Source organism: Centroberyx affinis, unplaced genomic scaffold (genome assembly GCF_046629955.1).
Source record: "Centroberyx affinis isolate AG114_WGS23_722 - 3 ecotype Tasmania unplaced genomic scaffold, CSIRO-AGI_Caff_v1 ptg000428l_1, whole genome shotgun sequence".
NCBI classification, from domain to species: Eukaryota; Metazoa; Chordata; class Actinopteri; order Beryciformes; family Berycidae; genus Centroberyx; species Centroberyx affinis.
This window is the reverse complement of record NW_027279092.1, coordinates 324,346-351,425: the sequence shown is the minus strand read 5'-3', so window position 1 is coordinate 351,425 and position 27,080 is coordinate 324,346. Positions and strand designations below refer to the sequence as shown.

At 42.2% G+C, this 27,080-nt stretch overlaps 2 protein-coding genes across 3 annotated transcripts; one reads left to right on the top strand and one right to left on the bottom strand.

The window, feature by feature from the left end:
* Window positions 1–686: 686 nt before the first annotated feature.
* Window positions 687–8,168, top strand: senp1 (SUMO specific peptidase 1). Of its 2 annotated transcripts, XM_071516698.1 has the most exons (19): window positions 687–1,288; window positions 1,557–1,615; window positions 1,741–1,928; window positions 2,031–2,106; window positions 2,232–2,424; window positions 2,596–2,740; window positions 2,842–2,960; window positions 3,068–3,124; window positions 3,239–3,522; window positions 3,657–3,720; window positions 4,272–4,310; window positions 4,415–4,499; window positions 4,605–4,745; window positions 5,078–5,209; window positions 5,476–5,679; window positions 5,776–5,855; window positions 6,011–6,095; window positions 6,499–6,594; window positions 6,700–8,168. In XM_071516698.1, the coding sequence occupies exons 1-19, from the start codon at window positions 1,155–1,157 to the stop codon at window positions 6,760–6,762; spliced, it is 2,244 nt and encodes a 747-aa protein (XP_071372799.1). In that variant the 5' UTR covers window positions 687–1,154; the 3' UTR covers window positions 6,763–8,168. The 2 variants fall into 2 exon arrangements, with proteins under 2 accessions (XP_071372799.1, XP_071372801.1); XM_071516700.1 differs by lacking the exon at window positions 3,068–3,124.
* On the bottom strand, window positions 8,165–27,080 carry LOC139642012 (RNA-binding motif, single-stranded-interacting protein 2-like). Its single transcript, XM_071516701.1, is given in 15 exon segments — window positions 8,165–11,423; window positions 11,583–11,673; window positions 11,775–11,855; window positions 12,527–12,637; window positions 12,802–12,852; window positions 13,057–13,150; window positions 13,243–13,289; window positions 13,452–13,561; window positions 13,738–13,817; window positions 14,357–14,402; window positions 14,405–14,513; window positions 16,898–16,989; window positions 17,345–17,403; window positions 20,793–20,974; window positions 26,963–27,080. Coding segments are annotated over 14 exon segments (1,212 nt in total). The 5' UTR covers window positions 27,035–27,080; the 3' UTR covers window positions 8,165–11,423; window positions 11,583–11,595.

Sequence of the window (27,080 nt, the reverse complement as noted above, 5' to 3'; positions counted from 1 at the left end):
ACGGTCATATAATCTATACTCTTTATGGTCATTTGACTGGTACACCTGCAATGGCTGCCATATAATGCTTGATAATGTTGTCATGTAAATCAGGCTGCCAAAGGAAATTACCATGAGGAAGTGTCCTTTCTATCCATTCAAGTTCTGTGCTCCCGCCTAATCACATTGCATTGAATTTTCTATTTAGAAAATAAAACTGATAACCGTAAGTAACTACAAGAGAACGGTGACTTATTGATTCTCCACCAGACTGAACATTGTTTCCTCTTGGTTTTACATTTTACATTTTTTGCCTTAATTTTTAGTTGTCAATTGTCGCAAAGATGAAAGTATAATGGGGTGTTTGAACTTCACTGAGAACAGAATTGGTTCAAAAAGTTATTCGGCATAGAAATTGCCATTCTATTTACCTACGATTCAAAACATAAATAAATTCAGCTAAGCCACAAAAAATAGTCCTAGAACTGTGAACGAAGAGCTTGTGTGCGTGCGTGTCTGTTGGCGGGTGTGCTGGAAATGTTTAATTATTTTCAGAAGTCAATGTTGGCGGCTGTGACGTGATTGATAGTTGATACTCTATGCTTCAACGCTTTCCTCCAACCTACAACCAACCACTGAATCTCTCGAACACTCGAATTTACGCCATCCACTCAACCAATCAAAATGTGCGATGGTAGGACGTCGAGTTCAGCCATGTTGTGGTTTTGAATGAGGAAGAAGCGGGAGAGGTTATTCTTTATCGAGTTTAAATGCAATTTAAAGTCACGTTTAGGTTATGTATTTGAGTTCTGGTGCGACTCAAAAATGGTCAATGTTTTTCGGGACGCGTGAGTTGCGACTGATCGCATTCCAGTTGAAATTTAAACATAGTTGTATAAATTAGCTTGTCGCTAACAACGTTAGCTAGCTAGGTAGTTAGCCTAGCGTGCTAACTAGCCAACTCTAAGCTAACTAGCTAACAGTTAGCTCATTTCGTGGAAAAGTAACATGATATTTGTGAGGACAGTAAGCCAGCGAAATAGCTACAGCTAACCTGACTCAGTCGAATGACGTGCGTTAGCTTCATTTGTTTTGACTGTATTGGCAGGCGGGTTGAAAGCAACCGTAGCGATTTATTTTTCAAGTAGCGGCTTTATTTTTTAAGTTTTCGAACCATGTTGAACAAAATTTACGAATGGATAGGAACAGGTTTTGGTAATCTTCGCAACGGAGTGCCAGCTGCGGACCACTCAGATGCACACGGGGCACAGGAAGATGGTCAGATGAGGAGGAAAAGACCAATTGAATGGTATGAGCTGTAACATTACTGTTCCCTTGTGTACGAGAAGCCAATGAATTTAAAAAGACATGGAAAGAACAAACTGACCCTAACTTGCATGGAGGTTAATGAGGTAGTTTAGCAGTGGACTCTGCAGGATTGTTATTGCCTCGCTGTGCATGAAGCAGTTCACCCTGTTGTTGTTAAGAGAATTACACGCTCATTCTTTATCAAAGTTTGGTCACCAATTTCTCTTGTAACTGTGCAGTAGTTGACAGCAATGCTTTTTTCCCTTAAGTTTGGAAGATGGACATAACATCGACCAAGATGGCCTAATTATCAAGAAATCTCGAATGGGTAATTGCAAAATCACTCACTTCATAACACATTGTGGTGTGACTATAGGCAAGGATTTAGTTCAATCAGATCTGACCTACTTAATGTGCTTGACTGTATCTGTTTCATTTTTGCTATTTCTCTAGGGGATCTCATTGACACAGTCAAGATTGCAGCTGAAGGGGTAAAGAGCCATAGCTCTAATATGGCTACATGGATGAGGAACAATGTGAGCCCTACCTTGATGAACATACTGCCTGCCTCCCCTGGTCCTCCACCAGTAGAACCCCAGCCAGAGGCCTCAACATCAGCAACAGCCTGGGCAGGGAGGGAGGTATGGGATGCACTTATGGCGCCTAAACTTGATACATGTGATACAAGTTACATTGCATTTGCTTACACAGTTCATGTACATATTTGATGTGTTGGGTTACAGGTTGTAGAGAGAAACTCTCTGGATGAAACGTTTGCTGCTCCCTCGACAACATTGGAGTGGAAAACATCCAAATCAGGTAAGAGTATAATTTGCAGCATGCTACAAGGTTTTGCATTTAGGGGGGGGGTTACAGTCTTTTGTGCATACCTGAAGCTACTCGTGACGATATGATTCTTGTACTGTTTTATCTTTTGACTGTAGAATTCTTACGAAATGAGAAGTCAGTTATGGGATCGAAAGTCTGCAGGCGACAAGTGTGTATGAGTTTTGCACATCGTGAAGTGCCCAAAACGAATGGGCACTCAATCAGCTTACCACCCTCCAGCACCCCCAAAGTCTATCCCTCTCCACGGCTAGGCAGGCCCCTCAACCTCCGACCACATGGAACGTCAAGGTAAGATGCTGTTTTTCTCTTAGTGCTGTAGTTTCTCTTACTTTTCTCTGGAGAAAAGTAACTCATTTGAATATTTGCTTTTTGTTCTATGACTTATTATCATAGCGGAACAGGATGCATTTTTGTCAGTTGATCTTGCTTGAGTAACAAATTGTCATTTTGTCTCTGCAGTCTGTTCAGTGGGATGGGCACAACAAGCAACTCCTACACCAGCATGTATGAGAAGACCTTTCCCATCAAAGTGGTGCAGAGCCCAACACACAGCACCTCATCCAGCCGCGTACACAGAGTCAGCCCTCGCTGCACTGCACAGGAGGTCAGACATCAGGACCATACTGGATAAGGCACCTTTTGCGTATTCTCTTATTCAGTTGTTGCATTATTAATCTCATGTGTTTCCCCTCTGTGTTGGGCCAGTCTGTCCGCGAGGAGGAGAAGGAGGTGTACAGACAGCTGCTGACCATGGTCTCTGGTGGTCAGTCGTCTTTCCTGCACAACGGCAGCTCACACGCCATCGTTCGGTCGCACAGAGATTTGTAAGTAGCCATACAATCACACTGCCCAGGTCTAAGCAGTACCTCATCCCAGTTGTGTTATTTCTCAGTGATCATTACATACTGCTCCTGTCCTCTTTTTTTTGGAGAGCGAGACAGAGTAGGGGAGATACAGAAGAGAAAGCACTGTCAGGATTCAAACCTAGGTCAGTGGAGGCAAACTGATTGCTCCAGAGGCAGGGACTTAACCATTTCACTGTATCTGGGCACCGCTCTCTCTGTCTTTTGTGACCTGCATCTACCCACTCCCTTCTCCTCAGCACCAGCTTCCTGAGCACCAGTCGCAGGCTGCTACAGTTCTCGTCCCCTGCTGGGTCAGGGGCAGGAGGAACTTCAGAGGGACCCAGTGGACCCCCCAGCCCCAGAGGTGTATCCAGCCAGAGCTCCAGCAACCTCCCCAGCCCACTGGGTGCCTCCAGCAGGCCAGGGAACCAGACATGGTCTCCAGACGCTGACCTCAGCTCCAGCGGGGCAGCCACCCTGACGTCTGCACCCTCCCCAGCCGCCCTGCAAGATACCTCGTCTCAGGACACACAGTCATCAGGTACGATTCACACCCTTTTGTGTTTACAGTAATAGAAATGTAGGTATTGTAAAACAGAATTTCATATTTGAATTGCGTGTTTGCTTGTTTCTATAATCTTTGTGTGGTTGTGATCTTCTCGTCTTTTCTTGCAGCTCATGATGGCGACTCAGTAATAATTGTAAAAGAGCAAAAGGGTAAAAAGCCAGACAGCTCAAGGTTTGTATTTGTTTGAGTCAATGTTACTATTTTATTCCTTGCATTTGTCATATGGCGGGCACTTTTGACCTGAAATCACAAAGTGAACAGTATTATTGCAATATTGTTATTGTTATTGTCTGGACCAGTCATCCCCACTTCAAATGGGAAATCAGATTCTTTTTAAGATTTTCTCTGCACATTTTCAAAGACACAATGTTGAAAATGACGTAGTGTTTCCCAAACAAATCCACTGAATGAGTGCTCATTGCTTGGTGGATTGGTTGTATTTGTATCGCTCAGTTGTGTGTTGAGAAGGCAGTTTATTACTCACAGTCAAGCCACATATTTCATTGGGATCATTTGCAGGAGTTTTTAACACAGTCATGATTTGATAACACTGTTGATATTGTAGGCTGCATTAGGTTTAACATTAGACAACCTGCCTGCTATGGCACTGCATGCATCCTGCTAAAGACATTGAGTCAAGCCAATGAATCAAGATATACAGTAACAGCATGAATGTCTGTACTCGCTGATTTTACACAATAACCTTTTCTCTGTCTCTGCAGTGTGCCATGCTTCCAAGCTGAATTATGGATCAAAGAATTGTAAGTACAGACTTAGGCATTTCATTATACAATTGACCCATTATCCACTGATACTATGTTTTAAACTGAGCTACAAGGAAACAAGGTATGTTTTCTCTTGGTAGGACTAGTATGTATGACTCTCGAGCGCGAGAGAGACGGAGACAGATTGAAGAGCAGGAGGCCTTGGCTGCCCAGCTGCTGCGACAGGTGAGTCTGCGCTACAGAAGCCCTCTTTTAGATTTGGTTGTACCATGTCTGTTGCTCTTGGGTCTCCTCGTACTCCACTAACCTGTCTGTGATCCTGGTCCTCAGCGTCTGTCTGAGGAAGGGCAGCGTAGCCCAGATGTGGAGGTCCATGTACGAGTTCCTTTGGAGAAGGAAGTTCCTCTGACTCCTGTCATAGAAGAGCCGAAGCCCCTGGAGGAGAAACCAGAATTCCCTGAACTCACTGAGGTATAGTTATCATGTCTTCAGTGTGTATGCACAGCTGTGTTTGTCTAGTTTGCTCCACCAATCCCTTGGTTCTTTTAGATGTGATAGGTCTAGGTTGTTTTTTTTTTTCTTTTGGAAATATTCATGTATGACTTAATCATATTTCCCTCCACATTTCTCTCTCTCTCTCTCTCTCTCTCTCTCTCTCTCTCTCTCTCTCTCTCTCTCTCTCTCTCTCTCTCTCTCTCTCTCTCTCTCTCTCTCTCTCTCTCTCTCTCTCTCTCTCTCTCTCTCTCTCTCTCTCTCTCTCTCTCTCTCTCTCTCTCTCTCTCTCTCTCTCTCTCTCTCTCTAGGAGATGGAGGTTGAGCTGAACAGGGCGCTGAGAGGAGGCAGTCCACATGACGTGTTGAGTGAAGGCTTTGGGCTCAGCCTCACACGCAAGGACCTGCAGACCCTCAGCCACCTCAACTGGCTCAATGATGAGGTGAGCGCACATCATCCTGAAGTTAGGATCTCAAACCTGCCATGGTGCCCTGGTGTGTGTGAATGGCAAGCAGTTGATATTACTATTACACCCGATGGACACACTACTGTCATCTTTTGTGGTTATGCATACCACATAACATTCAGCAGGTGCTTGTGGCCTTAATTAATCAAGTACAATGTACATGTAGTATTTGTTGTTGCACTTCCACCCGTGCCACACAGTTGTGCTTATCTCTCTCTTCGTCTCTCTCTTCTTATTCTCAGGTGATCAACTTCTACATGAACCTGCTGGTGCAGCGCAGCAAGGACCCCAGCCTGCCGTCAGTTGATACCTTCAACACTTTTTTCTATCCCAAGCTGCGTAGCAGCGGCTACTCTGCTGTCCGCCGCTGGACCAAAAAGATGGACATCTTCTCTGTGGACATCCTGCTGGTTCCTGTCCACTTAGGGGTGCACTGGTGCCTCTCTGTAAGTTAGAACGACTACATTTATCGATCAAGAAGTAAAAGCTAGTCTTGTGATTCATATTGCAAATTTGTTTACATGGGACTCTCTTTCACCTAGGTGGTGGATTTCCGCAAAAAGGCCATCATGTACTTTGATTCTATGGGAGGAAACAATGATGAAGCATGCAGGATATTGTTGTAAGTTTCAGTGTTCTCACATTTGTTTGTGGCATTGTATAGCTATTTGAAGCTTTCACTGCTGCATATTGATTGATCTTGAAACTAATTTCATTGAGCCTTTAAAATGTAATTGGGACCCATGTACGGAAAGTAATTGGATTTGGTGTCCACAGAGAATACCTGCAGCAGGAAAGTAAGGACAAGAAGGGCAAAGCACTGGATACCTCAGGCTGGTCTCTGCACAGCAAAAGGCGCAACGTAAGTCCTGCACACATGGCCCACAATGTAGGATTTAAATGGGGCATTAAGTAATGTATGACTTTCATCAACAGGAGTGAGCTAGCTAATGAGAGCAGAGATCCATTAGAAATGTCTAGTGAAGAGGTAATATATCACTGTGCAAAATAGTATAACATCTGCTTTTTTGGCTTGAGAACAAAATGTCTTCCAAAACAGAGTGGAAAGTGAGTTTTGAAAGACAAAAATCTCAGCTCCTGGCAATTGTTGAGTTATTATTATTGATCAACAACCCCATCAAACTCGGCAGATATATTGAGGTCATTTTGTGCTATGGGAGAATGAAAATCCTCCTTAATGCAGCTTTACTGTGCATTAACATTCAACTAATAAACTTTTTTCCCCCTCCCTTACTCTCCTACAGGAAATCCCACAGCAGATGAATGGCAGTGACTGTGGAATGTTCACATGCAAATACGCAGAGTACATCACCAAAGACAAGCCAATCACATTTACACAGGTAGGCACTAACACAACAAAAGAGGATGCATCTGATAAATCCTGTCGTAGTGGCAGGTGTGCCACCAGCACAATGGCTAACATGATTTCCCTGTTCGATTCACAGAAACACATGCCCTACTTCAGAAGAAGAATGGTTTGGGAGATTCTGAAACGTAAACTGTTGTGAGGTCGAGATGAGGATTGTGAACTGGCACAGCTAGCTCAAGGCGTCAGAAGTATGTGTGACGATGGTGGCTGTGCTCTGTTCAACAGCAGGATCCTCCTAGTCCTTTTCTGGGGAAGACTCGCACACCAGCCCGTCCGGATCAGGACCCAGCTCCGCCACGCCACGTCCTCTTAGGTCAATCTAGCCCTTGGCCGATCTTGGCTGCTGTGACACGGCTCGAGCAGAAAGCACTGCCTCAGTACTCTGCTCCAGCTTGTTGTTTTTTTGGTGCACCCATGGAGCATTTGGTATTGCAGCTGAAACACTGCGCATTTTGTATTGGCCAGCTGAAACACTGCGCATTTTGTATTGGCCAGCCAGAATTGTTTGAAGAATCACACTTGGTACTGACTTACAAATCATACTCTGAGCTGTAATATTCTAAACCACAGTTTGACGCACACACACAGTTTACATGTTGTTTTTGTCTTGCAGGGAGATGATTACAATGCATTATGCTGCATCATATTATAACAGCAGTAAAAATACTCTTTGCTGAATGCCCACTGTCAATGTGTGTGTACCAGTTATGTGGTATATTCAAAGAAAATGTGTTTTTGAAGTTATCTGTTACCCTGAAATTGTAAATACCCACACAACAAAATTGTTGGGTTTTTTTGATGACATGAATCAATATTTCAGGCTAAAGGGTTGTCAGAAGCAACATTGTAAACTATGGGCATCTGTTTGGGCATCCAACTTCATCTGTTTTTTGCCCTGCAAGATGAACCATGACGCCTAAATTAGTAGTATTTATTTCTTTTGTCATTTATTTGTTGGAAATGCACAAAAACCTTCAAATGTGTCATTATCTCAGAGTATGATTTGTAATGAAAATGGAAGAATTGGTGATACGTATTTATGTATTTCCATGCCACTGACCTGAAAGTGTAACACAACAGTCTTTGATACTCCCTAAAAGAGCTGGATACAAAGGTATTACAATTTCTTACTTATCCATGAGTCTTGATACAAGATTGTAAACTGAGGTTCAAAGTCTATTTTATGTATTTGAGGTTCCAGCAGCAACTTTTGGGCATATTCAGGATATTTTCAACTTTGTACATAATTATAACTATACAGCCTCTTGGACAGTGTATTTAATATACATTTTTTACCTTTTTCGTATCCATTTTTTATCTAGTTCAAAGTTCCTTTTAGAAATAAATTCCTCATGTATTGTGACTGGTCTTTTGTGTATTGCCTGAAAATCAGCCAGGTTTAATATATAAACTGCCGCTTTTGATATATGGGAGAGAGCCTGGACATGTGTCTCGGCTTAGAGCATTAACTCTTTTACAGGACAATAAATATGAACATGCAGATGGTCGCTTGTGTAATAAAAAGCACACAAACCACAGTGAAAAAATCTTTTAATTAAAAAAAAAAAGGACCAAGTTCAAAATCAAACCAAATTAAAGTTTTAACAGCTGTAGTTTTTTTCTATGAAGGGGACAAAAGACTTGCATCATGGCACAGAAGGACAAACACATAATTGAGACAACTGAGGAGAGGTTTGATGCACAACAACCAGAGATAGGACTGCAAGGATATTGTAGAACATGATTTGCAAACTGACCCCATGTGTGACTTGATTTATTGAACGAGCTTCAGCTAAATGATTTCTAAACACTTTGCAATCCAAAATTAGCAGCAATAGTTCATTAGACTCAATAAACCACTCTAGGAAATCTGTAACAGATTTTTTTTCTTCAATATTTTGGATAAAAATAATGGAATGACAATGGAACACAGACAAAATAGTCATAAAAAAATCTGGTAAATATTTCTTTGCTTTGTAGATCTATGTTCAGAGTAGTTTGATATAACAAAAATCTCTTCAACATTAGCAGTGCATGAGAAAAAAACTATTCCAGTCAGAGATCCAGCCAACCAATTCTGTGTAGCACCCTATAACCCCTTTCAGTGAAATCTAAGGCATTTCTGTGAAGTTTTATTTTCTCATGGAATTAATAGTTGGTTTCATGGTAATAAAAAAAAAAGGAAAAAATAACAGCTTCAATCACTCAGCATCAAAGCACATTAACAAATAGGACTAGACGAGAAAAACATAATTTGACCATTACATAAAAAATGCAACTGGATGGAATGGAAATTAAATCTAACATCTAACTCTCTCCAGGGTCAATATTAACAAACTGCCTGATCCATCCTAGATCAGTGGCCCACAGTAGTGAGATCCTCTGTTAATACAGACCCAGACTGCAAACCACTGGGTGACTTCTTTGGTGAGACAGAAAACAAAACAGGACAATTCCAATCGATAGACAGGTGGGCAACACCCCGTTTGTACACATCAAGCACACCTGCCATTTTTTTTTTAACTTGAGTAGATTTCCTACAGTCGTCTTATAAACAACACTTTTGGATTTGAAAAAAAAAATTCCCTTTTAGTGCAGCCATTTTACTGCCAATTAATGAGCCAAAGATGAATGTGTCAATCAGGAAACTAAAGACAAATCTATTCACGTCTAATGAAAATGAAAGCCACTGAAATAGCAGAATGTGAAGTCATTTTGTGAGGTGATCCATTGTCATAATGTGAGGTGTCTCTTAGATATCTGTAATATTGCATTATAAAGGATAATAAATTAATTGCATAGACCATCAGACCTTGGGCATGTTTTCCGAACATTGGACGGAAGAGTTAAGGATATGGACACAGTACCAGCTGTGAACAGCCATGAGAACTACTGTAGTTAGTTATTGTCTATGAACCTTGTACACTAACTGAATCTACATTGCTCCGGCATGATGAGGTAAGTTAAGGTTTTGACCATATATCTCTTACATTGTTCCCCACTGCTTGGGGCACAACTCTGTAACAATGCATATGAACCTAGCATACATAATTCATCCATGATCGGGAGTTATGCTCATAAAGTGCCAACATTTGTGACACAGACAGAATCGAAATGTCTTCAAAACATTAAAGCCTTTTTGACATCATCAACATTGAAACCAGAGCAAGAGAAGTATAACATACAAACAAATCACTATCTCAAAAAGAAAATGCATTGTTGAAAACACATCTATTCATCATTATTTGAAGCACACAACACGCTACCAAAAATAAAATCAAAGCCTCTTTGAAAAATAGGATCAATCTTAAAAGTATTAAAATTGAATAAAAAAAAAATCTTGAGAAAACTTTCTTTAAATAAAAAAAACTGTAATAAAAAACATGAGGGAAAAGACAGTAATGCAGAAGTAGAAGCAAACACACAGTAATGGCCAATATCAAAGCATCTGTATACTGGCCATATCAATCCACCTCAACAGTGTCTCCTGAAGAAATAACAGGACAGAGACACACTTTTAACAGTCGATTTCCTTGTCTATGTAATAAGAACTTCACTCTAATAACAACATTTAGGTCTCGCTGCAGAAAATAAATGTGTGGTTTCTTTTTGTGGAGATTCACCATCCGCTTTTATAAAAGCAAATTGTGTAAAAACCTGTTAACTGAAAATACATAGCAATAGACTAATTGCTACGTACACACAATTTGATCAAATGTTGTTATTAAAATAACTGTAGCATCATTACACTGACAAAAAGAAACCAAAAGAAAGCCTAAATAAACTCAAAACTCTTATGTACAGGCAGCTCTGTGTGAGATGTGATCCCTGTTGAGCAACTCTGGATATAATCAAGTGGAGCAGCTCAAATTCTAAACTTTCTGTAATATTTTCTGGAACGCTTTTAGTCTATTAATTTAAGCTCTTTGAAAGCAGTCTTTTATATGAAATCTGTCATTACTGACCATCATCTCTAAATCATCACTTCATTGTAATCCGTTGATTGTCTGAAGCTTTGTCAAGATTGTTGGAACTATAAATTATTTGAGACTCAAGTGCCAAAAAGAAGTGAGATCACTTCAGTTAAGGTTTCATGCTCGATAAACTTGCTGCCACTTTGAAAGAAGCTAATCCAAGTTAGCACCATATGTGTCCAAAATAGAGAGTCCTTGGTTTTTGTTTGTTTGCTTGTTTGTTTTTTAAGCCTTCTCTATCCAATATTTGCACTAATCAATAAAGCAATGACGCATGAAGCTAAAAACACACAACAAAACAAAAGAATTATGTACAAAAAGGCAGGTTCGAAGCTTGAAAGTATCAGACAAAAACGAGAAGTAAAATCAGCATATCTTACAATAGGTGAAAACGAAACATGACTAAAAATGATACGTGGTGTTGAAATGTTCTGTTCCTGGTTTTATTCTGGCTCCCCAGAGTAGTACTAGAAAAAAAAAATCAAATATGTGCACAAAAAAAACAAAAAAACAACAACAACCGTGAAATGTGTGTAGTGTGTGTTTGTGTGTGACAGGTTTTTTTTGTTTTCTTGACCGTTATCAAAATAGACGCTCCATGTTCTGTTCTTCCATTTCCCATTGCCTGCCATCCTCTAGTCTTGCTTGTATGGAGTAAAAGAGTTTGTCATAAAGTATGAGTTTGTAGAAAATATCCTTTTGTCCTCTGTGTGTGTGTGTAACAGTCCATGTTCCTCCCGAGTGTCTGGTGCCTTAAGTCCAGAGTCCCTGTGCTAGGTTTCAGCAGTCGGGCCCCATGAGAGTCACTCCGGCTCCAGAGGAAGATCTGACACATGGACCACAAGACCAGACTATTAGCAATGAAAACTACTATCACACGGTCTCACATCTCTGCATTGTTTTTAGATTAGCTCCATGCATGTGTGCACATACAGAGATACAGAATAAACATGCACACACACACTAGACATCAGCAAAAACCCACCTCTGCTACCTCTTCACTTGTTATGCTGGTAGGAGTAGGTTGTGTGTTCTGTGGGTGTCTCTATGGCAACAGGTTGTTGGACGGCACTTTCCTAAAAGAGAGGCGGTAAAGATCAAATCCATGAGTGTTTCACTGGCCACATTATAGATTTATCTCATTCGAGTGAGGGGAAAAAAGGACACGGTTTATTACCTCAACTGAGACGTTGGTGGCAGGCACTTGGGTGTACTGGGGGATGTAGGTCCCCTGCATAGAGGTGTTAGCAGGCATATACTGTAAGAGAATGGAAACAATAAGCTCATAAGACTTGACAGCGACTCAACATGGCTGTATATTGGCAATATCATTGAATATGAACTCGAAGAATAGGAGAACGTTTCTTAAAACTGCACTAGCGAAGATTTATATGTAAAAATACACCTGTGTTTTCAGCCTAAATCACTAAGTGGTGCTGCAGTAGAGAAGAGAGTCCCATCCCCTTGTTGAGGATTCACTCTGTTTGCCCACATAAAATCCTAGTGTTCTCCACCCACAGTAAGTGACGAATCAAAACATAAGAGCAACATCCAAACTGTCTCCTAAACAGTAGTGATCGAGCACTCCTTCCAGAGGAAGCTGGACTCACCAACATGAGATCGTTTGCCTCTCTGGTCCCTTTGGTATCTTTTAGTATTAACCGATCACAGACTGGCTGGGTTGGTAAACATGAGTGTGCTGTGTGCAGTTTACTGCCATCTCACAGGATTTCTGGGGTATTTCCTATCTAGGGTAGTTCCAATTTTTCAAACAGTTACCCCTCGCTGCCATTTGGAGCCACCAACGTGTAAAGTTGCTTAGTGCAGCTTTAATTGCAAGATTGATGATAGAAGTACGCAGGGCCTGATAATTACAATTTATCTATTTGATAGCTGTATGATAGATTCTACACTCTATATGTCACTGACCGTGCCACTGCTGCCCATGGAGAGGTGGCTTAGCTGCTGTGTGAGGGGTCCCATCATAGAGGTCGGCTGGATGGACATGGTGTGGTCCATTCCTGGTGTCATGACCGCTCCCTGTGGATAAACAAAGTGTTAGCACTCACCATTTAATACGCAGAGACTGCTAGTCCGACAAACAGACAGCCTCTATTCACGTAACAGAATATTACAACGGCCCGCTGTCTTCCATAACAAAAACAGGAAGGGAGGCAAACAACTTCAAGATTCAAGATACTCACTGTGGGCTGCATGAGGTACGACTGGTGATGCATCCAGGATGGGTTGTGGACCTGCTGGGGCAAGAAAGATACACTTTATGATACATAATATAAAAGCGTCCTCCAACTTAGTATCTGATGGTGAAGTCCTATAAAAATGATTTGTTTTCTTCAGATTTAAGAGTTCTTTTATTAAAGGATTCAAATCCAGGACGTCACAGTTACGCGCCTTAGTCAACTAACACCCCAGCTTTAAGAGTTTTAACACCATAGTACCTGGTAGGTAGATACAGGTGAATGCATGTACGGGGAGAGGGAGGTCTGCGCGATCATCCGGTTGGGGGCAATGCTGTAGGGAGAGGAGTAGAACCTGTAGAGTAGAGACACAAGTCATTAGTCACCGGGACATGCTCCCAATCTGGCCGATTTATCATGGGCATCTATCAGATTATTAGCACTCACCCATTCTGTAAGGCTGTGGTGGGGTCATATGTAAGTGTCATTCCTCCCTAGGGGGAAAAAAAAAAGAAAAACAGACAGAGCTATTAACTACATACTGCATCAACGTGACGGTGAATCACTGCAATGTATCAGATGCCTCAAACAATGTAGCATAATAAAAAATATGAGTTTCCAGATGGGTCATATAAAGCATGAAAACGAAAACTCACCGTCTCCCCGTCTCTCGTCCAGGGCCGGCCATTCTGCAGATACTTCCCTTGGCTCTGACGCTTCTTCTGGCCGCCATCGGCAAATTTACACAACAAGGGCTCCGCTGGCACTGGGATAGAGTTTTGATTCACATGTTATATCAAAGTAGGACAATGTTGTGTGATGGAGGATTATATCCAATATCATTACAGTACATTTGTTTCTTTGATTTGTTATTTGTTGAAAGGACGCTACATGCAATCAAGATGTCGCCTCAGTGACATGAATTAAATAAAGAAACCTCACCTGGCACTCCAGGTGGAGTCTTGATATATTTGCCATTGAAATGTTGGATGATGGCCTCACATTTCTCTGTTGACTCCATCCTGCAGGAGAAGGTTATTTTTATTTCAAGTGATTATTAAAAAGAATCATTGTGTATAGCAGTAGCAGTAGCAGGTGGCAAAGCATCACTGATCTGTTCCACTTTGACAGTTTAATATTTTCTACCCATACTGGCCACCAGAGGGCTCAGTCACCATTACTCAAATTCAGTCAAAACTGCAAGTACTGGAAAATAAAGTTGATCTACAGTGTTAGTATTAACTACTCTGGTTTGGAATCTTGCCTCATATTACCTAATACATGTTTTATTTTTTTTCAAGGAGGTGAAGTTACACCAAACTTATCGACTTTAGTCAACTGTACAAGTACTTTTTTTTTATTATTATTATTTTTTTATTTGAAAGTTCACAGTATAGACCAGGTGAGAGCGAAAGGAATGACATGTCCCAGGCCGGATTCAAACCCGGGACATTACGGTTACATGGTACAGGCCCTAGCCAACTGAGTTACCAGGACGCCCCCCCCCCCCCCCCCCCCCCCCCCCCCCCAGTATTTCTCACTGCATACCCAAAGCACATACCTGGCAAAGCCCACGCCTCGGCTGGTGCCATTGGCGTCGCGGAGATGCGTGTGGAAATGGCCTGGCTGAAGGGCTTCAGCATGTTCTCCAGCTCCTGCTCGTCCATGGACACCGGCAGGTTGGAGATGTACAAGTTGGTGGGGTCCTGCTCCTGTTGCTGGATGGAGAGAAGCCAGGAGAGGATTAAGGATGAGGAACAGACGCAGCTCTTCTGTGGCAAGATGACAGGAGTCCTCCAATAACCAAAAGCCTTCCAAAGCTGCCGTCAATAGCACCAGGAAATTTATATAACCTTTTAACAGGGAGTGTTTAAAATGTCTCGTATTTGGGAGGGTGGAGGGCGGAGAGTGGAGGACATCAGACAGTTGAAAAACAGTCTGAGAGAAAGGGTAGAGGGGTGAGGTTGAGGGCGGATTTCATTTTGGCCTGTGTGAGGAGTTGAGCTGCATGGAAGAAGTCTGAGGAGAGGGAAGATATGCAGAGATGGGGGAGATAGTGGTCTGGCTGGACTTCAGCTGAACTTCTCTCTCTCTCTCTTCCCCCTTCATCCATCCTTCTCGCTCTTTTCCTCCTTCGTTCTCTCTCGTACTCCATCTCCAATACTTTATTACCAAAGGGGTAGAAGACAGGCCCATTGTGTGCGACTAGCCTCTTAAGAGGATGAAGGGGCAGGTGCCAGGTAATGTGATATCAGAGCATAATTACATTTCAAAAGGCTCTCCATCCATGGATGATCTAAAATGATTATGTGCTCTCTGTGGAGAATCACAGAGAAGACATTTTGGACAAAGACCTTTGGAAATGATTTGGAGAACATCTAAAGCTTTGTGCTATCATATTCCCACAAGCAACCATTATCATTCTGTTTCCCTGGGCATGGTGATAATATGTCACTCGCATGCATGCAGTTATATTCATGTGTTAATCCTGACCTTGAATTCAGGCACAGGGGCCGGCTCTGTCGGCTTGCATAAATCAGCCAAATTATGCAGCTATTTCAAAGCTGAATCTGAAATTCGTAGAGAACGACCTCAAAGAAACTCTTCTGGAGTGCCACAGTTTCGTCTTATGCCTTTGATTTATTTGGTAGGCTTTCCTACCTTGCTCCCTGCTCAAACAAATTTAATTTGACCCAAAGCAACGATAGCTTGTAAGATAAGTAATCTGCATCTCCCTCTAACCATTTTGCATATTCATTGCTTCGAAGTGCAGATGTGATTAAAAACCTGTAACAATGCATTGTGAATTAATTTCCATGCCATGAATAATGCATGTGTAATTGCTGCGACCTGTGGTGAAGGTGATTTCTCCCTCACCTCTCTCCTCCTCTTCCACCCTCTCAGCAGTGAGAAGTAGTGGTGAGGAGCGAACCCATGGGAGCAAGGAGAAAAGACCTGCTGTGGATTTCAACCACGAATGAGTCAGAGTGAGTCAGAGAGAAATCTGACGCAAACATAAGCCACACTGTAAACCCCAGAGTGAACGGGCGACTGAAATCAAGTTACTTTGTGAGTGAGAAGCCGTATGAATGTCAGTGATCCAGCTTAACGAGAGATCAGCTTTCCCAGGGTGTTAGTGGTGTGTGTGTGTGTGCGTGTGTGTGTACGTGTGTGTGTGTGCGTGCGAGTATGATGATGATCCGGTTGAGACGAGGTTGGTAAAGTGCGTGTGTGGTTGTCAAGTGCGGTGTGTTAGTGTGCGTGTGTGTGTGTGAGTGTGTGTGTGTGTGTGTGTTGACAGGGCGGGTGGCTGGGCACAGGGCCTGCTGACTGGGGAGCTGCTCAGACACTGAGTCAGACGCCACCAGGGAGAACAGACAGGTCCTTTGTGCAGGGAGCTCACAGAGCAGGCCCTGGGACACGCTCCCCCAGCATCGTCACTATGCAGCACGACACACACACACGCACATCATGTATGTGCGCACACCCATTACACACCCATACCTGTCTGCATCCACACCCTCTTGCTTGTGCACACACATATTGTAAAGTATATTCATAGCCATGAATACACTGGTATAAGCATAAACCCATGTGCATATGTATGCAAGCCCTGCAAACACACACACACACACACACACACACACACACACACGCACACACACACAGACTGAGAGGCTTAATTGGCTTACATTCATGAGCCACTGCTCATATAATACCCTGACAACGAAAAAACCATAGGGAGAAAGGGAGCAAGGGAGATAGAGAAAGATCCTGAGACAGCATGGAAAGAGAGCGTGCATAAGCAGAAGATAAGGTCAATGAACAAAGAGATTTTTCCACAGTCCGACTGAGAGTTCCTACTGCAAGGTTAATGAATTAAGAAGATCATCATTAAATTCATAATTTAAAACTCATCCTTATCACTTCTTGCAAAATCACTGTCAAGATGTCTTCCCCATAAGTTCGATTTGTGATGTGAGGTTTTTCCACATGTGCTTTGGATTTAATCCTGACCAAGATTCAAAATGACCCTGATTGCCAGTAGTGTGAAATGGGTCGACTGCATAGTAATTCTCATGGGTGGGAGCAGGGTTCTTACCTTGGCCATCTGAGCCTGCACTCCACCCGCCTTCAGCGCTGTCACCGCCTTCTGAGCTGAGGCTGGACTGTCAAAGTCAACAAAGCCATAGCCTGCAGGGACCAAGACAGACAGCAGCATACTTTTAACTTATGACAATGAGATATGCATACTACAGGATTCTATGGGCACAGGCATGTCGCATGAACTCACGAAGCACGCACAGTAGTGTTCGAATTTGAAGAGACAGGCAGCCAGGTTTGGATTAATGTGACAGTGCCTTTCCACAGAAGACAGATGTGGAGTTATGCAACGCTGCCCACAGTCATGTTACGTCAAAATACACACCTGTTGAGTGGGGATAGGTGTGCAACTAAACACACAAAAGAAGGTCTGGCAGAAAATGTTTGCGCTGGGTACATATAGTGAAGAGTGTGTCAAAAATGTACCATAACCTCAACTCCTCACCTTTGCACTTGTTGGTGGTCTTGTCCAGGATGGCCTTGGTGGACACGATTTTCCCATACCTGGAAAACATTGAGGTTTATTGCTCAGGATGTATTCTTCCATTGTGTACAGAAAATAATTGCTTGTTCACATTCCTTATTAGCATTGCAACACGATTGAAGTAATGGAGTTTCTATCTACACAAAACATACTATAAGGACTTTGTGCTCGACGACTATTGAATTATAATTAAGATGACAGATTGAGTAAAATGAAAGCTGAATACAATTACATCCGCTGATAATAAATGATGTTCAGAGGGAAATGTTTCTGAAAGGGGATGGGACGCAAATTGAATGAAATAAGAGTAACGACCCGTGGGTTTCTGCATGCTGGAAAGAACTATGGATTTCCATATCTTATTCATTCCAGCCCACATGTAGATGCCGATAGGGATCATACCTCAAGGGGAATCAAAAGTGACATGACAATATTGTAAAAATGAATGTCTCCGCGTTTTCAGACAGCACCACAATGCACTGTCAACATGAACAATGCTGCATTGTCTGTCTAGCTGGCCAGCTATAGATATTGCAGATGTATAGGATAGGGCCTGGTTTGGGCCGATGCTTCTGTGCAGCAGAGTGTCTATCAGTTCCCATCTCTCCAGGCATGTGCATGCAGTGTAATCTGATATGCCTCTCCTTGGCTGTCCTGTCCAATGCTGGCTCACATCCACACTCTCACTCTGCTAACCTGCTTCTCTCTAGGCAGCATTCTGCTCCACGGCTGGGTCTTAGTGCCCCTCCCGGTTAATTCCTGCTTTCATCCAGCTACACTGCACCACTGCAATATATCAGATGGGCTAGGAGAGTCACTTTCAAAATGTGCTCTTTTAAAGATCTACTGATTACCTGCTAAAATTGTAATCTGAAATGTAATTGATTGAATTACTCTAAATTGGTAATAAAATCTGATTCTTTTCAGTTATTGTTAGATTACTTTACTTCCAGACTGCAAATCTGCAAATCCCTTCTCACCTTACCTTGGTGACTAAAGGTCACCATGAGATTGAGGATGATTATGCTTTTCTGGGGTTATCCAAGAATTATAAATTATTGACATGGTTGCATCTATATCAGTGGATTATACTACTACATGTGCAAAATATAAATACTTGACTATGGAGTGTGTAGCAGGTTCATATATTAGTGTAATTACGACTATACCATGCCAATATAGAGCAATGCAAGCAGACCAAACCATAATTGGTCTTCCAACATATCAACTACTTAAGTTCACATTCTTTCTAACACTTACGTATGTTGAGCTGCTCATTTATCCTATCAAAATTCTGGCCACATAATATGGACTCAGTCCCAGAAGAAACAACTGAACTGAATTCATCCAGTGTTTGCTCACTCTAGGTCTCTTGTATTATGCATCTGACCTCCTATACAACATTACTATTTCATGGTACATTTCTGCTTCTAAGCTATAGAGCGGATATGCCACCACTTGCTATGGAATAACATAATTGTCTGAAACACTTAACAATGACTTCCTATATTTTTCATATGCATCGTCGATTTGACTACACAGCAACCCATAACCAGTCTACAACTTGAGAAAAATTAGAGTTAGTAGTTTAGCTGTGAGCTGTTCTTGCCGCCCTGCTTACACAGTGGAGATGCCCGTTTACTGAATTCAGCTCAGAGGTCTGGGGCTACATGATGCGGAGCGAAAAGAGGGGCTGGAGACTCAGCCATGTGTGAGAGAGCACAGTGTCCAGAGAGTCCAGCCCAACGTCCATCCATGGTCAACCACCAGAGACAGAACCGGGGCTAGAACCAGAGCTACAGTCAGCCATCCAGAGAGAGACGCTGCAGGGGCCGGGATGCAGAACCAACCCCCATCCCCTTCTTTCATCCCTCACTCCCTCCACACTATATCTCAGAGCCTGCACAGAACAACTCTTGGCGTGGGGGAGGGGAGCCGGGGGAGTGTTGTTTCCTGATAATATGCGCGCCTTTACTGTTGTTCAAACTCGAGTAAAGTAAATCTAATTTACTCTGTGACTTTTCTTCTTGCTTTTTTACATCCCCATCTGCGACCGATCTCTCTATCAAGCATAATTGGATACAGTATCCCCTCTCAGTGCAGTTCAACAGAGAATTACACTGGCCTTAATGTGCTCTGCTAAAAGGCAAATTTCATGCAGTGATTTTATCTGCTCTGTAAAAGCAGAAATATGAGAACTACCCCCACAGAACACCACCTGACACACAAACCCTGAACTCCATTCACTCCTCCCCCTCTGATTCCCTCCATCCCACCCCCCCTCCACCCCCCTCTTCATGCCATTGCCCTTGTTTGTCTTTCCCTTTCCCCTGGGCTCGCCGTTTCCTGTAGGGTTGGGCAGCCTCATGTGAGCCATATCTTCCAGACAGCTGTAAAATAGCAGGCCTCTCCCTCTCTCCCTCTCTTATTCAATCTCTCTCTCGCTCCCCTTCCCTCCTTTTCTCCCACTCTTCTCCTCTCTCAAAGTCTCTCTCTGCTCTTCTGGATCTCATCACCAGGCTCCAGTATTCAATTAAGCGAACCCAGATCATTCATCTCAACCCAACTTGTTTTGATGTGTTTCATTGAAGATCTAACAAACACAGATCGCATGACGCTGTTGTTTGACGTCTGACTACATGCTGCCCACATCACAGTTTTCAGACAACATTCACACTGATGAGCAACACAGCGAGGTATTTATAGTGCAGAATATGACTTTGAATAAGGACAGAGTATACTCAACATCATATTGTATGAAGGTTGTTTATAAGTCTAAAGCACAGAGGAGTGATAATTCATATAGGATGGAAGGCTAAGGAGGAGGATGAAGAGAAAGAGAGGACAGAAAGAGAGAGTTAGCGTGAGAGAGTGAGACTAAACATTCAGTACCTAGTTGCTGGAAAGTCTGTGCTTGGCCGTGCCAAACTGAAAGGTCTCAGTTTGCGGCCCAAATGGTTGTTGGTTTTTCCATAAGGCCACTAACTGATGGCACTTAAAACATACTTTGTGGATGAAAATGTGGCCCTCTTCTCAGTTCAAGAAATACCTGCTTGGGTATGCTTTAGCACTGATGTGTATTTCAAATGTGTAAATGGGGCTTTAGAACAACAACAACAACAACACATATATGATTAAACACAATGTTATATGTCATAGGTCTCATTTATTCATCCATCCATTCATCTATCCATCTTTATATCCATGCATCCATACATTCATCAATGCATTCATCCATCTATCCCACCATCACCCATCTGTCCATTCATCTATTAATTCATCCATCACTCTGTTCTACCTTTATCTACTCTGCTCCTCTAACCTGCTTCATTCACACTTTGGGCAGCCTGGGAGAGATTTATTGAGGGCGCGTGCAGAGGTCGGGGTGATTTGTTGTTAGGCTACTTACGGCTGACAGAGCTTGACCAGATCCTGGTCTGTGGTTCCTGGGTGGAGGCCACGGATGTACAGGTTGGTTTTGCTCAGCTGCTCTCCCCCACTGCCGCTGCTGCCATTGCTGCTGCTGGTGGTGGTGTTGCTGTTGGGGCTGGGAGGAGCCATCTGATGGCTGGAGGGGGACACATACGTCTGCTGCAGGGCAAAAAGAAGGCACGGTCAGATTTTTGGATGGTACAGTCATACACGAAGCAGAATATTATTTATGATCATTCTTTGGGTACATGAAAATGGATGTATAATCAATGTAGTAGGTAATTGGGTTTGAAGCAGGGAGTGGTATGAGCCAGCCAGTTCCTCAGAATGGCCCACTGAGTGACTCTTAACTACATGCTTATCTGGAGAAAATCAATTAAGGATACAATTAGCCAGATCACCAGCGACAGTGGCTGGTTAAGCTGAAGGCATGGTGTCAATAGTATCTAATAGACCATGGGGTCAGAGGCAGCACATCAATAGCAATTTAACTGCTTTATCTGACTTAAGTGCTTTCTGGAGATGAGAAGAGATGAGATGAGATGAGATGAGATGAGATGAGATGAGATGAGATGAGATGAGATGAGATGAGATGAGATGAGATGAGATGAGTTGAGATACTATGGGTAGGTTAATTGGGCTGTTGCAGCAGCAAACTGTAATAGGATACAGCCAAGACAATAGAATATAAATGAGAACAGAGCAGATGGGGGGATATATATAAACATATGGAACCAACATTTGAACACTAGAACGTGTTAAGTAGAAAAGTATGAATGAACGTATGAAAAAAGGATGGATTACAGCAGTAAGACGGTGTGCAAAAAAGCAGCAGTGGTAGCAGTAGAACATACTGACAAAGAAAAAAACAAATAAAAAATCAATGTATGATATGATGAGAATATACCAAAAACATGAAATATGTGCAGTAGGAAATGCTGCACTTATTTCATATTATATATCAAATGAGAGAAATATGACGAAGAACAATATGTGAGATTACATTGTATTTACAGGATGTGCAAAAATGTGCTTATTCACATTAAAAGGTCATACATATGTACAGGAAGTGTCTATGCATGTAGATGTGCATTGCAGACGTGCATTACAGGTGCTCACTGTGGTTTAGTAATGGTGAGAAAACATAGCCGAGACCAATGATTATGAGGTCACACAGATACTTCAAGCATTTACTGTTAACGTTAATCAAATCGCAGTATCCTCTGCAAGCTGCAGGCAACAATTCAATCACACCAATATCGAGCTAACCCTGCTTGGGAAGGAGAATCATTAACAGTTTGAACGAATGGCTGGCTCCACAAGTCAATGTTCACTTTCAGTCCTCGCAAAAAATAGAACAGAGGAGCAACTTGCTGTTCCCGAAGAAAGGCATCGAATGGAAGAGCAAAAGTAATTACCTTTTTCAGATTAAACCCTTGCACACTGTCCGGAGTTTCAATTTTCCAAGCCTATCTCCACTTGTCAGCTATGTTTGGTCCTGCCGTTGTCTCCCTCTCAGTGCTGGAGGAGGAGGAACTGTTTGATTAGTTAGGGTCACCAGCCCCGGCCCCAGGGAACAATGGGATGGCTTGTTGGACACCATAAGGTCACCAATGGACCACCAGCTTATTAACAGAGAGGGAGTTGTCAAAAGACTGCAGGAATCAAGCTAATTATGACCTCTGTCCTTTTTTTTACTGCTCTGTATCTGTTCTTACTGATAGTTCTGAGTTTAATTCAGACTAGAGAAGAGTAAATGTTTACCCTGTGAATGCAAAGCCATTTTCAGTTGAATTTGAAAACAGGAAAAATGTGGACTCTGACCTGATGTCTCCAGCAACAATAGAATATGAACTGTCATTCAGGTTGTTTGAATGTATCTTGTAGCAACATCCTTTTAGAAACAACTGACATAACTAGCAACAGTAATTCTTTTGCAAGCTATTCTGATAGTATCTGCTCTGTACCCCACTAGCACCCAGCTGCCTGATGTTTTCCAAACAGTTTTGAATCAACGCAGCCTTCACAATATACTCCCTCTCCTCCATCAAACTGAGTCACAGTGACTCTCGCACAGCCCATTCATCCTGGTCTCCTCCTCCTCTAATCTCATTCGCTTCTTTAGCATCAATAATATTGTTTGTTTTTCCATAATCACAGCCTCTTCCTGTGCCTCCCCTTGCCTTCACTCCAGGCAGCCTGCGCAGCCTATCAGGAGGGATGCACCTGCAGCGGCCTGGGGAGATAGGATCTGACTGGAGACCCGGTCTCGGCCTGGGCCTGGCTAGCGAGGCCTGTCTAATTGGGGTCTGAGCTTGTTAGCGGAAAGCGCTAATCCCTCTCATGTGCTCTCTAGTCAGAAGGTAGTGTCTCATTAAGGCCGCTTCGCTAGTCTCCTTCTGAGAAAAGGATGGCAGTGAGTCAGATCCACACCTACTCCCCATCTGCCCCAGCACCCTGCCGCCAGCTCCAGGTGTTTTGCCACACACATACAGTGATGCCAATCGTGACGGTGCAGTAACACATGCAGAAGAACACACACACACACAGTCACTCAAGAATACGACACAGACTGATTACAGCATTATAAATTGTTGATGATTACCAGTTTCATAATCTACAGTTATACTTGTTAAATATACTTATGATCTGCACAAAAACATCATGAATTTCTATGTTCCTGTGTTTTAAAAGGTTGGGAGATGTGCAAGTATGCTGAGAAGCTGAAATGTACATGATCAGGAATCACTTATCTCACTTCACTGCCTGTAACATTGCATTAATAATGCTTACCCTCAGTCAGTCAGTGCCCCAAGCCTGACCTGCTGGCATGTAACTGATTTCCTTCCTGCTTGTTACCCTTCAGTCAACAGCCACCTACATGTTTGCTTACACTGCCCCTTACATGCACCACAATGTCATCTCTGAGCATTCTTTACATTCCCACGCCATAAACAAATGTTTGTGTTTGTCTCCTAGAAGGGAAAAGGGGGGGTTGGTTGGTGGTTAAGATCCATGGTTCAAGCTACAGTCGTTAACACGTGAACCACATTCCTTGAAGCATCACAAGTTCTATGGGAACTGGCATTCCTGACAACGAGACAAGATCAACCCTGACAAATACAGGAAATCTTTCTGTGCCTACATGCAGTAAACATACAATCTACATGAGCATCAAAGTCATAAGAGGCATTCCCTTTTTACTACTTATAATGACACATTAATCCTAGTTGCTTGTGAACTTTAATGCTCAATTGCTTCCAGCCACTGTGAACAGAGACCCTGGGCAGTATGCAGTCTTCACATCCCCATTACTATCGCAGTTTATGCTGCCATTGCTGCCGATGATATTTCAAGTCTTTGCCATGCTATTACAGTTCTGCAAGCAGTATGAGTACAGTAAGTGGCCCACAACATGGTGCAGAGAGGAGGACTGTGCCCCAGGCAGCAACTGAAGAATGATGAGGTGATTACAGTTGGAGAGAGCGGAGGTGATGCCCGCGGGGAGCACAGGTGACTCAAGGACTTTTTATCTGAGAAAGAAGACCGAGCAGTAAGCGAGGCAGGATGTATACTCATACCAAAGATATTAGCCTGATCTCTGGTATGAACCATGAACGCAATCTATGGCTCCCAGACAACTGGGCTTTGTTCTGGCAACAAAGATAACGATAACTGATACCGAGGATGTTAGATCAATCTTAACACAATCTTTCCTAACGTCATCGCATTTTATTTCTTTCATTTAATTTTCTCTAACCCAAGATGTACCAGTAGCTTCCTATAGAGTCCTGGGAAACCATAATCCAAGCACATGCGGCATTAAATATAGAGTAAATATACAAATAAAAAGTAGGAGATTATTCCACTGATCTTGTCAATAATATTATAGAGGTAACACACACATAACTGAATTAATATCCAAGTTTCAAACATAAAAACAATTTCACTTATCATTATCAAAGATATATTTAGTCTATATCAACACATACCTTTCCAGGGTCAATAACTATATAATAGCATTTGAAAAAAAGCTATTGCACAAGCAAACTGCTCGAATTATAGCCTAAAATATGCCAGAAAAGGTATTATTTATGCTATGTAAAAAAGCACAAATCTATTTACTAAACACAAAAATTTTGCATCTTGAATGAGAAAGAAATATGTAAAATGTTGATTCCTACCTGCTTGGTAAAAGTAACCTTAACCGGCACCGTGGAGAAGATCATGTTGTTACAGACACAATCACTTTATACTATATTTCTGCTGTCATATGCAAAAAAAAACACAAAAAAAAACAATACTAGGTGTGAAGAAATAAGTGAAATAAGTGTGAAGAGTGATGAAAATCCTTAGCGGCTTGTGGCTAACAGGTGAGACTTTTCCTTGTTCTCCTCCTCCAGTTCCATTTAAAAACAGCATGAAATTCCCTACAAAATGATGTTTTCAGTAGGTTTCAAACACCCTGAAGGAAGAATTCAGGACAAGGTTTTACAGAAAGGGATTCACCCTTTAAAGAGGAATGATCAGGCTCTCTTGTCCATGTGAACTGAACCACTGACAGACAAGAAATCAAGGTATGTGAAACACACAGGGGAAAAGAAAAGGGGGGATGCGGAGGGGAAGCAAGGGGAGGGGGGGGGGCTAATCAAAAGCAGAAGAAAGGAGAAAAAAATCTCTTAATCCTTTTCTTTTCTCCACCCTTTTCCTCATAGTAAAAGACACAGACCAGGGGTTACCACTTGACGTAGGATTTACAAGTTTTCCCTCTGTGTGAATTTGGAGCCCTAACAATGTGGAATAAAGTTGTTGTTTTTTTCAAAGGAAAAGGTTTGAGTTTGCAGGAGCAGAGAGAGCCCTTCTTGAAATGAGCACATTGTCTGAATCCAGGATTCCAGGAATTCCAGGTCATTAATCTGAGCAATCTGAATTCCTGCCAGCCGTGAGGCAGGGAAGGGAATAACACAGGCAAGGAGGGAGGTGTTGGATTTCAGCATCGTTGAAACATTATTCAAGAAATGCTGAGAGTCAGTCATCGAAATACTTAATATGCCATTCCAGACAGACAGAGCACAGGCCTACATATTCCTGCAGCAGAGTTATTTAAAACACAATCTGGTATTAATCTCAATGCTGAAATTAATTCTAAAAAAAAAAAAAAAGAAAAGAAAAGAAAAATACCCTAATTCTACTGAAAGAAACACTCATAATACTTTAAATCCTGCAGTATCCTTTAGTTACTTTCACCAAAGGAGGGCTTACAACACCATTTTGCATTACCAGCTACTTCATCATCATCATCATCATCATTTCATAATGTTCCTGAATACAGATATGATGGACTAAGTGTACAGAGTCATTTTATACAGAAAAAACAACAGCTGAAATTAGCTAACAATGTTACATCATGAATAATTAATTAGCACAGGCAAGGTAATCAGTTACACCTTTCAAAGCCTATTGTTCCTGCTCTCATACACGATTGTAACACGTCAATATTAGACTTATTACACATCTCTGTAACTGTTTCCCCCCCTTTTTTTTTTATTTTTTTATTTTTCTTTCATTGTGCCATGCAAACATTTTCAGTCATCATTAGTAGGACTCAAGGGGTGGGGCATATCTGTACGCGTAAAAGAGGAAAAAAAAAAACTTTGCTAACTTGTGGTTTATTCAATGAAACATTACCTAGGCAAAGATGCAGTCGAATAAACACCCACGAATTTATATTGAAGTCGAAGATAATTAGCCGTTGGTGGCTTGTTCCGAGCCTTACGGGCATCAACACACAGTTTGAAAGCTTATACTCTACGTGTTATGTATAGGAAGAGAACAGCGACCGTATCGGAACAAACGAAAGCTAACTGTAGTAGTAATCCACGGGCAATATTTGTAACGGTCCTCGTATTCGTTGTTACAACCCCACAACAACAACAAACAGTCGACAGCGACGTTGTAACGGCAACTAAGAGATAGTTTAAACGTTGCCTATGATCCACTTTCAAGGACACTGCAGCTTATATAGTCGAGCAACCTAAACTGGAGAGAGACAAGAGCTCGGACAACGCTAACGTTACACCGAGAAATGACTCGTACTTCAGAGAGAGAGACAGAAGACAGTTTAGGGCTGTAATATATCGCGTTTACCTTCTTGTTATTTCTGCTGGTGTAGCCGTTGTATGGGTTGAATCCTGTCCTTGGCGGCACAGAGAGCAGCATTATTACGGCGCTATGTCCGGAGCGGAGAGCACAGCCAAGGCAGTCA

Coding starts and splice junctions, on each gene's coding strand:
- senp1 (XM_071516698.1), top strand. CDS start 1,155: ATGTTGAACAAAATTTACGAATGGATAGGAACAGGTTTTGGTAATCTT. Junction 2,961..3,067: donor GTTCGGTCGCACAGAGATTT/GTAAGTAGCCAT, acceptor TTTTTTTTGGAG/AGCGAGACAGAGTAGGGGAG. Junction 6,595..6,699: donor AGCCAATCACATTTACACAG/GTAGGCACTAAC, acceptor TTCGATTCACAG/AAACACATGCCCTACTTCAG.